Genomic DNA, 12,863 nt, shown 5'->3' on the forward strand with positions numbered 1-12,863 from the left:
AAACAACTTAAACTTCAAATAGGACAACCGAATATGCATTGAGAAATCGACTCAACACTGAACTTTATATAATTTCGTTCCGACTTTTAACAACTTTTGGCTCTCATTTTCGTGAACATTTTTATCCCACTTAAATGTCAATACAAAAGATACTATCTAAATGAAAATTGTAATATGATATGTGATAAAACTATTAGTTTTAGAATCATCTCATTTGGATTATCCATCTATTTTATACGAATTTTATAAAACAACAAAACGAAAATGCAAACTCTAGGGACTATCTTGGAATAAACAAATTCTGGGGACTATGGCCAAGAAAAAATTAAAACCACAAGGACTAAATCTGTAAAATGCTCTTTTGGTAAAATAACTATTTGAAGTCGACGTATACCTAAATCCTAATTCATCAATTTCAATTTGTCCCAAGCTTCCCACCATAGAGAACGTTTTCCAGAGAAACCCTGCTATCGAAATCCGTTCGGACCTTTCGAGCTCACGCATAAACATCAGATTTCGGCGCTTTGACGTGGGTGAGCTATCAATTTCTTTAACATTTATCGCAGATTTTCTTTATACTCCTAATTATGTGGTTTCGAAATTGAAGTCGGTTGAAACGCGGGGCTAGTTTCTTCAGTGAAAATACTGAGACTAGATAATTTGGATTTATTTAGAACTACGGATTAGTGGAATTAAGATTTATGAATGCGTAAATATAAATCCGGGAACTAAGTACATTGCTTAAAGCGTCTTGCTGAACAACTGTTTATTGCAGGTGAATTATGGAATCATTATTGTTTGGTGTTTTTTAGGAGGATATTTGTTTGTATCTTGTCTGTATGATAACTTGCTGAGTATTGTTTATTTATGTGATTGGCATTACAAACACTCTTTCTATGACAGCTAAAACTCACTCTCATTCAATCTTGTGGACATCAGAGCGGCATATTACAATATGAAGCCGCATCCAGCATGGAGTTCGTTAAGAAACCCAGTTAAGTTCAGAATGTAAGTTCAGTCTCTGTGATCTGAAAGATTCCTGTTGTCCATAGGGCTTTCTTTAATCTCCTACTTTGAAAAATCAATTTGATATTTTCATCTTTGGCTTTTTGTCTATTCAGTTACTGCTGGTAAATTTGTAAGGATATGTAACCAGTTAACCATTTGAAATGCAGTCCAACTGCTGACAATCTGGTTCCCATTCGTCTTGATATCGATATAGATGGTCAGAGGTTCAGGGATACATTTACTTGGAACCCTTCTGGTAATACATAGATGCTGTTGATGTTACTTTATTTTTCTTATTTTTCCTTTGTTGGTTATAGTTTATGATTGGCATTCCCTTGAATTACTGCATTGAAGAAGTTTAACACTTTTATAGTACTATTGTGAAGAATATTGGTTAGTGTAAAGCGCACTCTAGTGCATGTGTTAAGCAGCAATCAACAAAAAATTTGGATGAATGTTGCACAATGGCATGCAAACATACAATATCATCCTGGAGAAGACCAGTGTAGTACTGCAGAAGCATTCCAGACATGAAACAAGCTAGTCTGAAATTTATTCCTGTGAGAAGTTTATGAAGCAAGACCAGAAGAAAAGACAGTAGCAAGTTTGAGGAATTTCTGACTGATACATATAAATAAATATGATAACGAAAAAACTAAGAGATAGTAGACAAATATAAGAAACTATCTCAATTGAGAACATGCTTAACTACTTGTCTACTTTCATGCACTTGCATTGCCACTAATTTGTTGTTTTGTTCTTTCTTTTATCTTCCACAAGTCGGCAAGGTGTATATATTACACTGCCGGCTTGCAGGAAGTGAGAATGAAGAAAACGTCTCAAGATTTATGAAGATATCTGTTGATCTCTGGACAGAAAAAACTGGGGTGTTATGAGCCGTTGGGTATTATTTTCACAATTAAAATGGCAATTCACTTCAGTGTGTTTGGTTCGTAAATGATGAACAGGATTCGTAGCAGGAGCACTATCACTACTTATTGGAGAAGTTGAACAGCATCTAGATCTCGAAGTAGACATACTAATTTCGCAGCTGTAATCAGCCATGAAGCAACATTTTGCTGCGGCAGAAGAATGAAAAACACCTACCGCCTCTTTGATCTCATGAAACTAGTGATGTTTTAAAACACACATTGCCCATAATGGACCTTTGATGATCTGTTATGAACTCGGTGGGTTTTTTATATGAGAAAACAAAACCAAAGGGAAAATTGTCCTCAAACTTGGATTGATTGAATTAAAAAGAAAAGAACTCTAGCAATTCGAGAGGCTAGTATCTCCATACAAGAACTCCATTTTCTGCATATCCCATGTTCTTCTTCCTCATCCCTATTTATGGAAATCCTATAGCCAATTAATCTAAGTATTACCCAAAATACCCTCCTACTAACAAACTTGACCAAAACCTCTGTTGCAATAGTCTATTCTTTGGTACCCTTTTCTCCATGCTGACCTGGCCTTTTCCTCCCACTATAAGTAATCGGATTGGTGGATGCTTAACATTACCCTGCCCTCAAAGAACCACATTGTCCTCAAGGTGGAAGTCAGGAAAAAATCTGTTGCATAGTAGCAAAAACTTCCCAAATAGCTTCGGAATCAGGTAAGTCCTTCCCCTTGAGAAAACTTCCTTTCATTGACCTAACGACCCGTTGCTGTGCTCATTGACCGAACCCGATGAGCTTGATGAGACGGGGTGGATCTCTACCAGATAGTGTGCGTTGAATGATGTACATGCAATTGAAGTATGACAATTCTGCCTAAAGTAACCACTGTACCCATTTTCGCAGACTGGATTGACTGAAACAAGATAGGTATATCTCATCCGATTTGTAAATGATTTCCGTTTGACCATTGGTTTGGGGGTGGTATGTTGTACTACTCAACATGACCACGCCCTGGAGGCGGAATAGCTTGCACCAAAAAATGCTCATAAACACTTTGTCTTGATTGGAGACAATATTAGAACCTTGAAGGGAACTAGCTCCTTGATGAATAAGGCAAGTAGGCAACCACTAAGGTTGCACTAAAGGATGTTCTAGTGCTAAAAATGGGCAAACTTTGTTAGTTGATCCACCACGACTAATCAGTATGTTGAACCCATTCGATCGGGGGACTCTCTCTATGAAATCCATCATTAATTCTTCCCAAACTTGTGCGGGTAAAGGTAGGGGATAAAGGAGCCTATCTAGATTAGTAGTCGATGCGCTTTGTTGTTGGTTGCGCCAAGCCCGAACATACTATTCAACCAAATGACGCATCCCGGCCCAAAACCTTTCTGATGCCAACCTCTGGTACTTTCTTAGTTCACCCGAATGCCCCTAATCACAGTCACGATATTCTTTAAAAAGTTTTGGAATAAAAACAGAATTGTGAAGGATCATGTAGACAGATTCGAATATAAGGAAAGGTGCTAAGTTGTTATACATAGACTCTAATAGAGTGTTAGACTCCAATAGAGAGTTGCTTTAGAATAGTCCTCATCTTTTTTCTCTCTTGTATATCTATATTTCTATATATCTATATATACATATATATATATATATATATATATATATATATATATATCTTCCTAGTATTGTAATTTATCAACACAGCAATATACAAATTCATATTCTCCTAAAGTCTTTAGATCACTAATATGCCCTTGTATAGTAAATACCCCCCGTGTCACAAAAACCTCACATGCATCTTTTCCTTTACCTATATATCATGTTGCACTAGTTTAATAAGGGGGTCTACCTCAATTTCTTTGGTTAATGAACAAAGAAGCCAAGAAATATTATTTCTTTGTTATCTTTACAAAATAGGGAATACAAGCAATATATAGACAAGGAGCTAGCTAAAAAGAGAAAGAATTAAGGGAAATAAAAAAGATTAAGGAAATCAATTAGTGATTCCTTATTACAACAAAATATTCACATCATAACTTCCTAATATACTTTCCAGCACTCCTCCTCAAGCTGTGGAATAGATATCATCAATCATTCCCAGTTTACCAACTAAAGCTGCAAAATCTGATTTGGAGAGTGCCTTAGTAAGAATGTCTACTTTTTGCTGCTTTGATGGAACATAGGAAATCAAACTTGTCCCTGAATCAATTTCTTTTATAGAACTCCTATCGATTCTCACATGCTTCATTCGATCATGCTGGATAGGGTTGTGAACTATACCTTTTGCTGATTTGTTGTGACTATATAGCTTTATAGACTGTTTATAGGAACCTTTAGGTCTCTCAAAAGCTTCTCTATCCAGATTAGTTCACAGACCCCTTGAGCAATTGCTCGGTACTCTGCCTCAGCAGTGTTTCTTGCCACTAATGATTGCTTTTTGCTTCGCCAAGTAACTAGATTTCCCCATACTTTTGTGCATTAACCTGTTGTGGACTTACTGTCTTTTGATCCACCCCAGTCAGCATCTGCAAATCCATTTACATCTTGTTCCTTTCCTTTCTTAAACAAAATTCCCTTGCCTAGAGTTCCTTTGAGGTACTTTAAAATTCTGTTAGCTGCTTCTAAATGTCTTTTAGTGGAACAATGATAAACTGACTTAATACACTCACACTATGGGTAGTATCGAGCCTTGGGAATGTGAGATATATTAGCTTTCCCACCAATCTTTGTATCTACCCTGGTCGCCTAGAGTGTCATCATTAATAACCTTTTCCTTCCAATTTCTTTCCAATGGTGTAGCAGCAGGCTTGCAAACAGTTTTGCAGTTTCCCATAGCAAATCAAGGGTATATTTTCTTTGAGTAACAAATGTTCCTTGTTTGCTCCGAGTAACCTCCATTCCAAGGAAGTACTTCAATGCTCCCAGGTCTTTAACTTGAAATTGAATCTCTAAGTGAGCTTTTAACCTATTGATCTCTTCTTGGTCATAACCAGTGATTACCATATCATCCACGTACACAATGAGAATATCCCTCTTTCCACTTTCTTCTTGCTTGATGAACAACTAGTGGTCTACTTGTCCTTGTTTATACCCAAGAGACTTCATTACCGAACAAAACCTGGTGAACCAAGCTCGTGGTGACTGCTTTAGTCCATAGATGTACTTTTTGAGTCTACACACCTTGGTATTTTTCATCATGACACCCTGGAGGCATCTTCATGAATACTTCCTCTTCCAGTTCTCTATTTAGGAAGGCATTTCTTATGTCTAGTGGATAGACTTCCCAATCAAGGTTTGTAGCAAGATAAAGTAATACCTTGATTGAGTTCTGACAAGAAAGATGAATTGAATAATGATTTTCACTCTATCCTTTGATTATACAAGGCCCTATATATAGGGTATTTACAAGAGATAATAGGGAAACTAAATCAAGGAAATCATGGAAAAGATATAGGAAAGATAATGATAAAGAAGGTAACAATATTCCATAATTATAGAAACTATATTCCATAATTATTGGGATTCCTCCTGGTCTATAATATGTACATTTTGACACTCCCTCTCAAGCTGAGGAATAGATGTCTTCCAATCCCAGCTTAAAAATAAGACCATGAAAACTCGAATAATTTAGGCCTTCTGTTAGAACATCAACTAGTTGACTCTTTGAGGGCACACTAATCCTCGTTCCAGTTTCTCTTTAATGAAATGCCAATCTATTTCTATATGCTGTCCTATCATGTTGAACAGGATTATGAGCAATATTAATAGCAGACTTGTTGTCACAATAGAGCTTCATAGGACCTTCCCATTTGATTTGTAAATCATTTATAATAATTTTCAACCATAATAACTGATATAATCCATGAGAAATGGCCCTAAACTCTGGTTCTATAGAAGACATTGCCACCACATTTTGCTTCTTGCTTCTCCATGTCACCAGATTACCTCCAAGGAAAATGCAATATTCTGAGGTCGATCTATAATCCAATTTAGAACCAGGGTAATCAACATCGGTGTAGGCTTCGAGAGTAAGAGTTTCATTCTTCTTAAATAGAATGCCCTTCTCTGTATTACCTTTCAGGTAATACAGTACCCTATAGGTTGCTTGAAGATGAGGTTCTCTTGGATCATGCATTAACTGACTAATTACACTCACCGAGTAAGCTGAGTGTGAGCAAGATATATCAATTTGCCAACCAGCGTCTGGTACATTCTCTTGTCAACCGTCGGTGCTTCTTTAGCTTCACTCAACTTATGGTTCTGGTCAATTGGTGTAGATACTGGCTTACACCCATTCTTTCATGTTTCTATCAATAAATTGGTCACATACTTCTGTTGAGATACGAAGATCCCTTGCTTGGAGTATGCCACCTCAATTTCTAGGAAGTATTTAAGTCTTCCTAATTCTTTTATCTCGAATTCTTTCATCAACCTTTCCTTTAATTCCATTTTTTCCCTCTCATCATTTCCTGTGACTACGATGTCATCAACATAGACAAGGAGAGCAGTTACTCCCCCTGTGGACGAGTGCTTAATGAAGAGAGTGCAATCCCCTTGACTTTGTTTATACCCAGACTCGTTCATGACTTTTGCAAATCTCCCAAACCATGCCCTAGGAGATTGTTTCAATTCGTGGAGTGCTTTGCTTTTCTTAGCTTGCACACCTTATTACCCGTGTCAGCATTGAAACCTGGGGGAATACTCATGTATATTTCTTCATTTAAATCTCCATGAAGAAAGGCATTCTTTACATCATACTGCAAAAGATCCAACCTAGGTTAGCAGCTGATGATAATAGAATTCTTACGGTGTTCATCTTTGCAACAGGAGCAAATGTTTCTAGGCAGTCAACCCCATAAGTTTGTGTGTATCCTTTGGCCACTAACCTTGCCTTATATCTCTCAAGGGATCCATCAGCATTGTATTTTGTTGTGAAGATCCGTTTACAATCAACAATGTTTTTTCTTTTCGGCTTATCAACAATCTCCCATGCTTCATTCTTTCCTAATGTACTCATTTCCTCCTTCATAGCATCCCTCCATTCCCTTTTTGATAATGCCTCATAAACATTGGTAGGGATAGGAATGGTATTTAGACTCATAATGAACCTTTTGTGGTTGGGGATAGGCATTCAAGAGAGACATAGTGAGATGATGGATACAATGGTCGTTTAGAGCATTCTCTAGTCTCTTTTCTCTTGGAAATGGGTAGATCATCTTGGGTAGATCATCTTCGGTATCGGTGGAAGCATGTTGTGTGTGTAAAGGTGGATCAACTCTTACCGTGTTCTCATTCCCAAGACATGAGTCGTAGTTTTAGACTTGTGTTGGCGTAGCAACGACCTTTCTTCTTGTATACACTTGAGGAGGATTTGGAGACTTATTGGAGACATCGACCCTACTTGGGTTTGAATCAGGTTCATCTGGCTCATTGGATGGTTCAGATTCATTTAGAGGGGTGGATGACTAGGATGCGACTTGTTCCTCCTCTACGGACTTTGATGTGGAGTCAACACTACGAGTTGGGAGGTCAAGTTTTTTGAGTGGTTCAAAAATTTCCCAAGGACTACCTTCCATCATCGCATTCTTCCCCCCCCCCCCCTGAAGAGAGGGCTTGGAGATAAAAGGTTTGTTTTATGTGAAAGTGACATCAATGGAGATGTAGAATTTGTAGGATGAGGGATCGTAGCATTTGTAACCTTTTTGAGTGGATGAGTACCCAAGGAAGACGCACTTAATGGCTCGAGGGTCTAGCTTGCTTTGATGTTGGTTGTGGATGTGAACAAAGGCAATGCACCCAAAAATCTTGGGTGTGCGACCATTTGATGTTCTGAAGAGAGGGTAGAAGTCATTAAGAAGTTCCATGGGAGTTTTATTTCCCAATGTACGTGAAGGAAGCCTGTTTATCATGTGTGTGGAAGTAAGGACAACTTCCTCCCAATAGGATTTAGGAACATTTCCCTGGAAAAGCAATGCTCGGGTAGTGTTAAGTAAATGACCATTTTTCCTTTCAGCCACCCCATTTTGTTGGGGTGTGTTGACACATGAAGGATCATGGATAATGCCTTGTGATTGAAAGTAGGGGGATAAGATCCGGATGAAATAGTCCTTGGCATTGTCGGTCCTGAAACTCTTTATTTTGACCCCAAACTGGTTTTGAATCATTGAGTGGAAGCTAGGTATAACAGTGCTAACTTCGGATTTGTTTTTAAGGAGGAAGAGCCATGTAACCCGAGTGCAATCATCAATTAGGGATACAAACCAACGATCCCCGGAAACATTAGGTATGTTAGAAGGTCCCCATATGTCACTATGAATTAACTGGAATGGAAGAGAGCTCCTTTTATTACTCATAGGAAAAGAAACATGAGTATGTTTGGCCAATTCGCAAATATCACAATGAAACTCGTAAATATCTAATCCTTGAAATAGATGAGGAAACATGACATTTAAAACTCTAAAGGATGGGTGACCTAGACGCAGATTGTATCTTTATTAGATGAACTGAGAAAGGATGAAGGTGGAGCGTTGCTTTTCAGGGAAGATTCAAGATGATAAAGGCTATTCCTTTCCTTAGCAAGTCCAATCCTCTTCCTCGAGTCTTGTTCCTAAAAAACACAATATGAGGAGAAAAAAATAGCACAACATTTAAGATCATGGGTAAGTTTTTGGATTAAAACAAGGCTGGCTGACAGTTTTGGTACATGTAAGACATTTTTTAAGACAAGGTTGGGTGTGATATGTATATCTCCAAAGCCTGCAACAATTGCTAATGAGCCATTGGCTACTGTAATCTTTCAGTTGTTAGGGCATGCAGTGTAATTATGAAAAAAATTGGAAAAAGGTGTCATGATCAGTGACACCAGAATCTATTATTTATGAGTTGACAAGATTATTACTTGAGGCATTCAGACAAAAAGGAAAAGGTGGTTTACGTGAAAGAGTTAAAGAGCAAGTTCCTGATGACTTCTCTAGAGAACCCAAAAAATTCTTTAACCTCTCAATTTCTTTGTTGTTGAACTCTTCTCTTGTTGAATTCTCCTCTAGTTTGGATTGCTCAACAATGTGTGCTTGAGATCTCTGCTGCCTCCATTGAGGCTTTTGTTGCCCCCCATGGTTCCCCATTCACGACTCTGTTGTCCACTATGGTTTCCCTATTCTTTGTTGGGTGGTTTCCCATTTAATTTCTAGCATTGTTCTTTTGAGTGTCTTGGTTTGTTGTAGTAAGTGCACCAAAGACTATCTTTGTTCTCCTGAGTTTCTTTACCCCCGAACTCGGACAGATTGAATCTGTAGGGTGCCCGAATATTCTGCAGATCTCCAATTTTTTGGACAAAACTGGACTCATCGGAGGATTTAACAATGGTGGTATCATTATTTGTGGGTTTTGTCATGATGAAGGAAAGGGGAATTGGAAAAGAGAATAAAAAGAAGGTCGTTCAATCGAAGGAAATACAACAATTAAGGCTGTTCGATCAGAAACACTTGCAAGGATGAAGGTTGCACGCTGGAAAGAGCGATTAAGACTGAAATAAAATAGAATAAGGGTTTTAGATTTCTGAGAGAAACCTAAAGCTCTGGTACCATGACAAGAAAGATTAATTGAATGATGATTTTCATTCTATCCTTTGATTATACAAGGCCCTATATATAGGGTATTTACAAGAGAAAGGGAAACTAAATCAAGGACATCAAGGAAAATATACAGAAAAGATAACGATAAAGAAGGTAACAATATCCCATAATTATAGAAACTATATTCCATAATTTTAGGGATTCCTCCTGTTCCATAAAATGTACATTCCGACAAGTTCATCTTAGCTACGGGAGCAAACGTCCTTCATAATCAATACCCTATGTTTTGGTGTATCCTTCAGCCACTAGTCTTGCCTTGTATCTCCCTACTTCTCCATTCGGTTTGAACTTCACAGTGAATATCCATCTGCAATCCAACCACCTTTTTCCTTGTGGAATGTCAACTATTTCCCAAGTATTATTCTTTAAGAGAGCATGCATTTCTTCTTCAAAAGCCTTCCATTTTGGATCAAGAAGAGCACTATGAACATTCTTTGGGATGTCTATCAAGGTAGCCGTAGGGGAACTGTGGTTGGATTGAATCCTTCGCAATGGAAATTCCTTTCAAGGTGCTTGTTTCCACAAGTGGCGGGCGGGCAAAGGGTCCAAAGGTCTATACTATCAACTTTTGCAGTAAAGCCCTGTACTCTTGAGACAATTTCGCATAGGTTAAGTGAGTAGACAAAGGGTATTGAGTGCACTTTTTTACTCTCTTTTTTCTGATGGTGATTGGAAGATCTGGATCATCCCCCAACTCCGCACCTTCTTTTGTGGAATCTGGACTTGCCTCCGGTTCCAATGATTAAGCAGTTTCGGGAGCAGTTGGCTAATAAACCTTAAGTGGTTCATTGGTGATGGTTCTCCTCCTTGATGTACTCCTTGATCATGTCTCATAGAGGAGAATGGAGTAGGTGTAGGTTGAGGTGAAGGTGGTTCTTGTGACTGGCAAAATGGGAAAATGATATTGGAAGAGATATTGTTGGATCAAAATGGGTTTCTTCATGTATATGCTCCTCCTGAAAAGAACCATTGGGATAGTAAGATTGATCTTCAAGAAAGGAGACATCATATGATGTTAAGAACTTTCTAGAGGTTGGATGGTAACACTTGTAACCTTTTTATGTGGAGGAGTACCATACAAAGATGCATTTGACTACCTTAGGATCAAATTTACCTCTATGAGGGTTGTGATTGTGAATGAATGCCACACAACCAAAAACTTTGAGGGGTAGAGAATGAAGGAGATGAGTTGCGGGATAACTTTCTAGAAGGTAGCTGATAGAAGTACGAAACTTTAGAGGTTTTGAGGGCAATCTGTTGATGAGATAGGCGGCTGTGAGAACAGCTTCGGCCCAAAATTTGTTTGGAACATTGGTAGCAAACGTTAAGGATCGAGCTACCTCTAAAAGGTGTTTGTATTTGCATTCAGCAACCACATTTTGTTGGTGGGTGAAATGCTCTTTTCCATGAGTACTGGGGCAAGTCATGGGTGAAATGTTCTTTTCCATTGTCACTTCGAAGGATTTGGATTTGGGATTGGAAAACAGTGGAAACATATTTATGAATTTTTTTGAAAATGCTTGTTGCTTCTGATTTGACTTTCATTAGGTATACTTAACAAACCCGAGTATGATCATCAATGGAAGTGATAACCATCTTGGACCCATAAGGAAGTGTTCTCGAGCTGGACCACATATGTCACTATGAATGAGATGTAATGATTTTGTTGGTTGATAAGAATGAGGGAGATAGCTTTTTCTTGTTTGTTTAGCGACAATGCAATATTCACGATGATAACTAGAAACATCTTTATTGATGAATATGTGGGGATACAATGCTTTAAGGTAAGGAAAACTAGGATGAGTGAGGCGTTTATGCGACAAAGTAAGTTCAGAGTTAGACACAGTTGATAATGAGACTTTTTCAAGAGGTGGAGATTGTGAGGAGGAACTCATGTCATGGAGAAAATAGAGGCCATCACACTCCTCACCACTGTCAATCATCTTCCTTGAAGATAAAACCTGAAAAACACACAAAGAACGGATAAAAAGTTACTGCACAATTTATGTCTTCTGTGAGTTTACTAATTGAAACAAGATTGCATTTCAGGTGTGGAACATGTAGGACTGATTTTAAGTTTAGCTCTGAGATGTCTAGATTCTCACGACCTTCAGCCTTTACTGTTTGACCATCTGCCACTGTAATGTGAATATCAACCCCATAGGTGGAGAAGGTATTTTGACTGCCACTCATGTGATCTGACGCACCTGTGTCAATAATCCAGTCTCGATGTGTCTCAACATTAGTGAAGAACGAAGAAAAGCTGGTATCTTTATGAGCCACCGATGCACTTGAGGAGGAAGTCGTAGTTTCTGATTTAGTACGGATCTTTTGGTGGCTAAGAATGGTTTGCAATACCTTAATTTGGTCAGGAATTAGGCTGAGATGGCCATTTTGATTGTTGTAAAAGGATGCTTCTGCTGCAAGAGTTCTAGTGGACTCTCTTTGATTCCTTGGCTTCTATTCGGCCGGTTTGCCATTGAGTTTCCAGCATGTTCCCCTGTTGTGATTTGTTCTCCGACAATGGTCACACCATAATTGCTCTCCACCTTCCTTTCTGTTTTTCAGGTTCTTTGGACCCTTGTTTGGCTCGGATTGGTGAGTTGCTCTGGCTGAATCGAGTATGGATGCATTTGGCTCAGTAGAGGAGTTGAGTAACATGACTCTTTTTTGCTTTCTTCCCTTCGAACTTCAACAACAACTTCCCGAATTATAGGGAATGGTTTCTGTCCCAGTAGCCTTCCCTTGATTTCGTCCAAGTCTTTTTTGAGGCCTTGTAGGAAGTCAAAGACACGTTCTTTTTTCCACCATCTTGGAGAATTGAACACCATTAGCAGTGCAGTGCCATTTAGTTTCATGGAATAAATCCATTTCTTGCCAACTCAGTCAACGAGTGATAATACTCTGACTGATTTTGGACCTTGTTCGATTTTGCGAAGTTTGGATCTAACCTCAAAGCATTCTGAGGTATTTTCCATGTCCAAATAGATCTCTTGGACAGCCTTCCAAATTTCATGAGCAGTCTTACAGAATAGGTAGGTGCGACCAATTCTGGCTCCATGGAGTTAATTATCCATGCCATAACAATGCAGTTTTCAGCATCCCATGTGCTGAATTTTGGATCATCAGGATCGGGCATGGAAGCTGCGCTGTTGACATATCCGGCCTTTCCTTTACTCTTAAGCACTAAGAGGACAGATTGGCTCCATTCTCTAAAATTGGTTCCATTTGTTTGTGTTGGGTAATTTGGAGAGAAGGGTATTCGAGAGATGGGTATTGTGAAGGGTTAGGTATATTTTGATCTTGCTGGGTG

General features: G+C 38.5%; 1 protein-coding gene across 3 annotated transcripts in view; it reads left to right on the top strand.

The window, feature by feature from the left end:
- Nucleotides 1-375: 375 nt before the first annotated feature.
- Nucleotides 376-12,863, top strand: part of LOC112527314 (chromatin structure-remodeling complex protein BSH) — a 17,924-nt gene continuing 5,436 nt past the window's right edge. Inside the window, exons 1-3 of one of the 3 annotated variants that reach the window (XM_025137887.1) lie at nucleotides 376-533; nucleotides 904-1,008; nucleotides 1,176-1,264. In XM_025137887.1, coding sequence (XP_024993655.1) covers nucleotides 956-1,008; nucleotides 1,176-1,264 — 142 coding nt within the window. In that variant the 5' untranslated portion in view covers nucleotides 376-533; nucleotides 904-955. The remainder of the gene's footprint in view (nucleotides 534-903; nucleotides 1,009-1,175; nucleotides 1,265-12,863) is intronic. The other 2 variants (XM_025137888.1, XM_025137889.1) reach the window with 2 other exon arrangements.

Source organism: Cynara cardunculus (genome assembly GCF_001531365.2).
Source record: "Cynara cardunculus var. scolymus isolate 2C chromosome LG 15, CcrdV1, whole genome shotgun sequence".
In the NCBI taxonomy this organism is placed as follows: domain Eukaryota; kingdom Viridiplantae; phylum Streptophyta; class Magnoliopsida; order Asterales; family Asteraceae; genus Cynara; species Cynara cardunculus.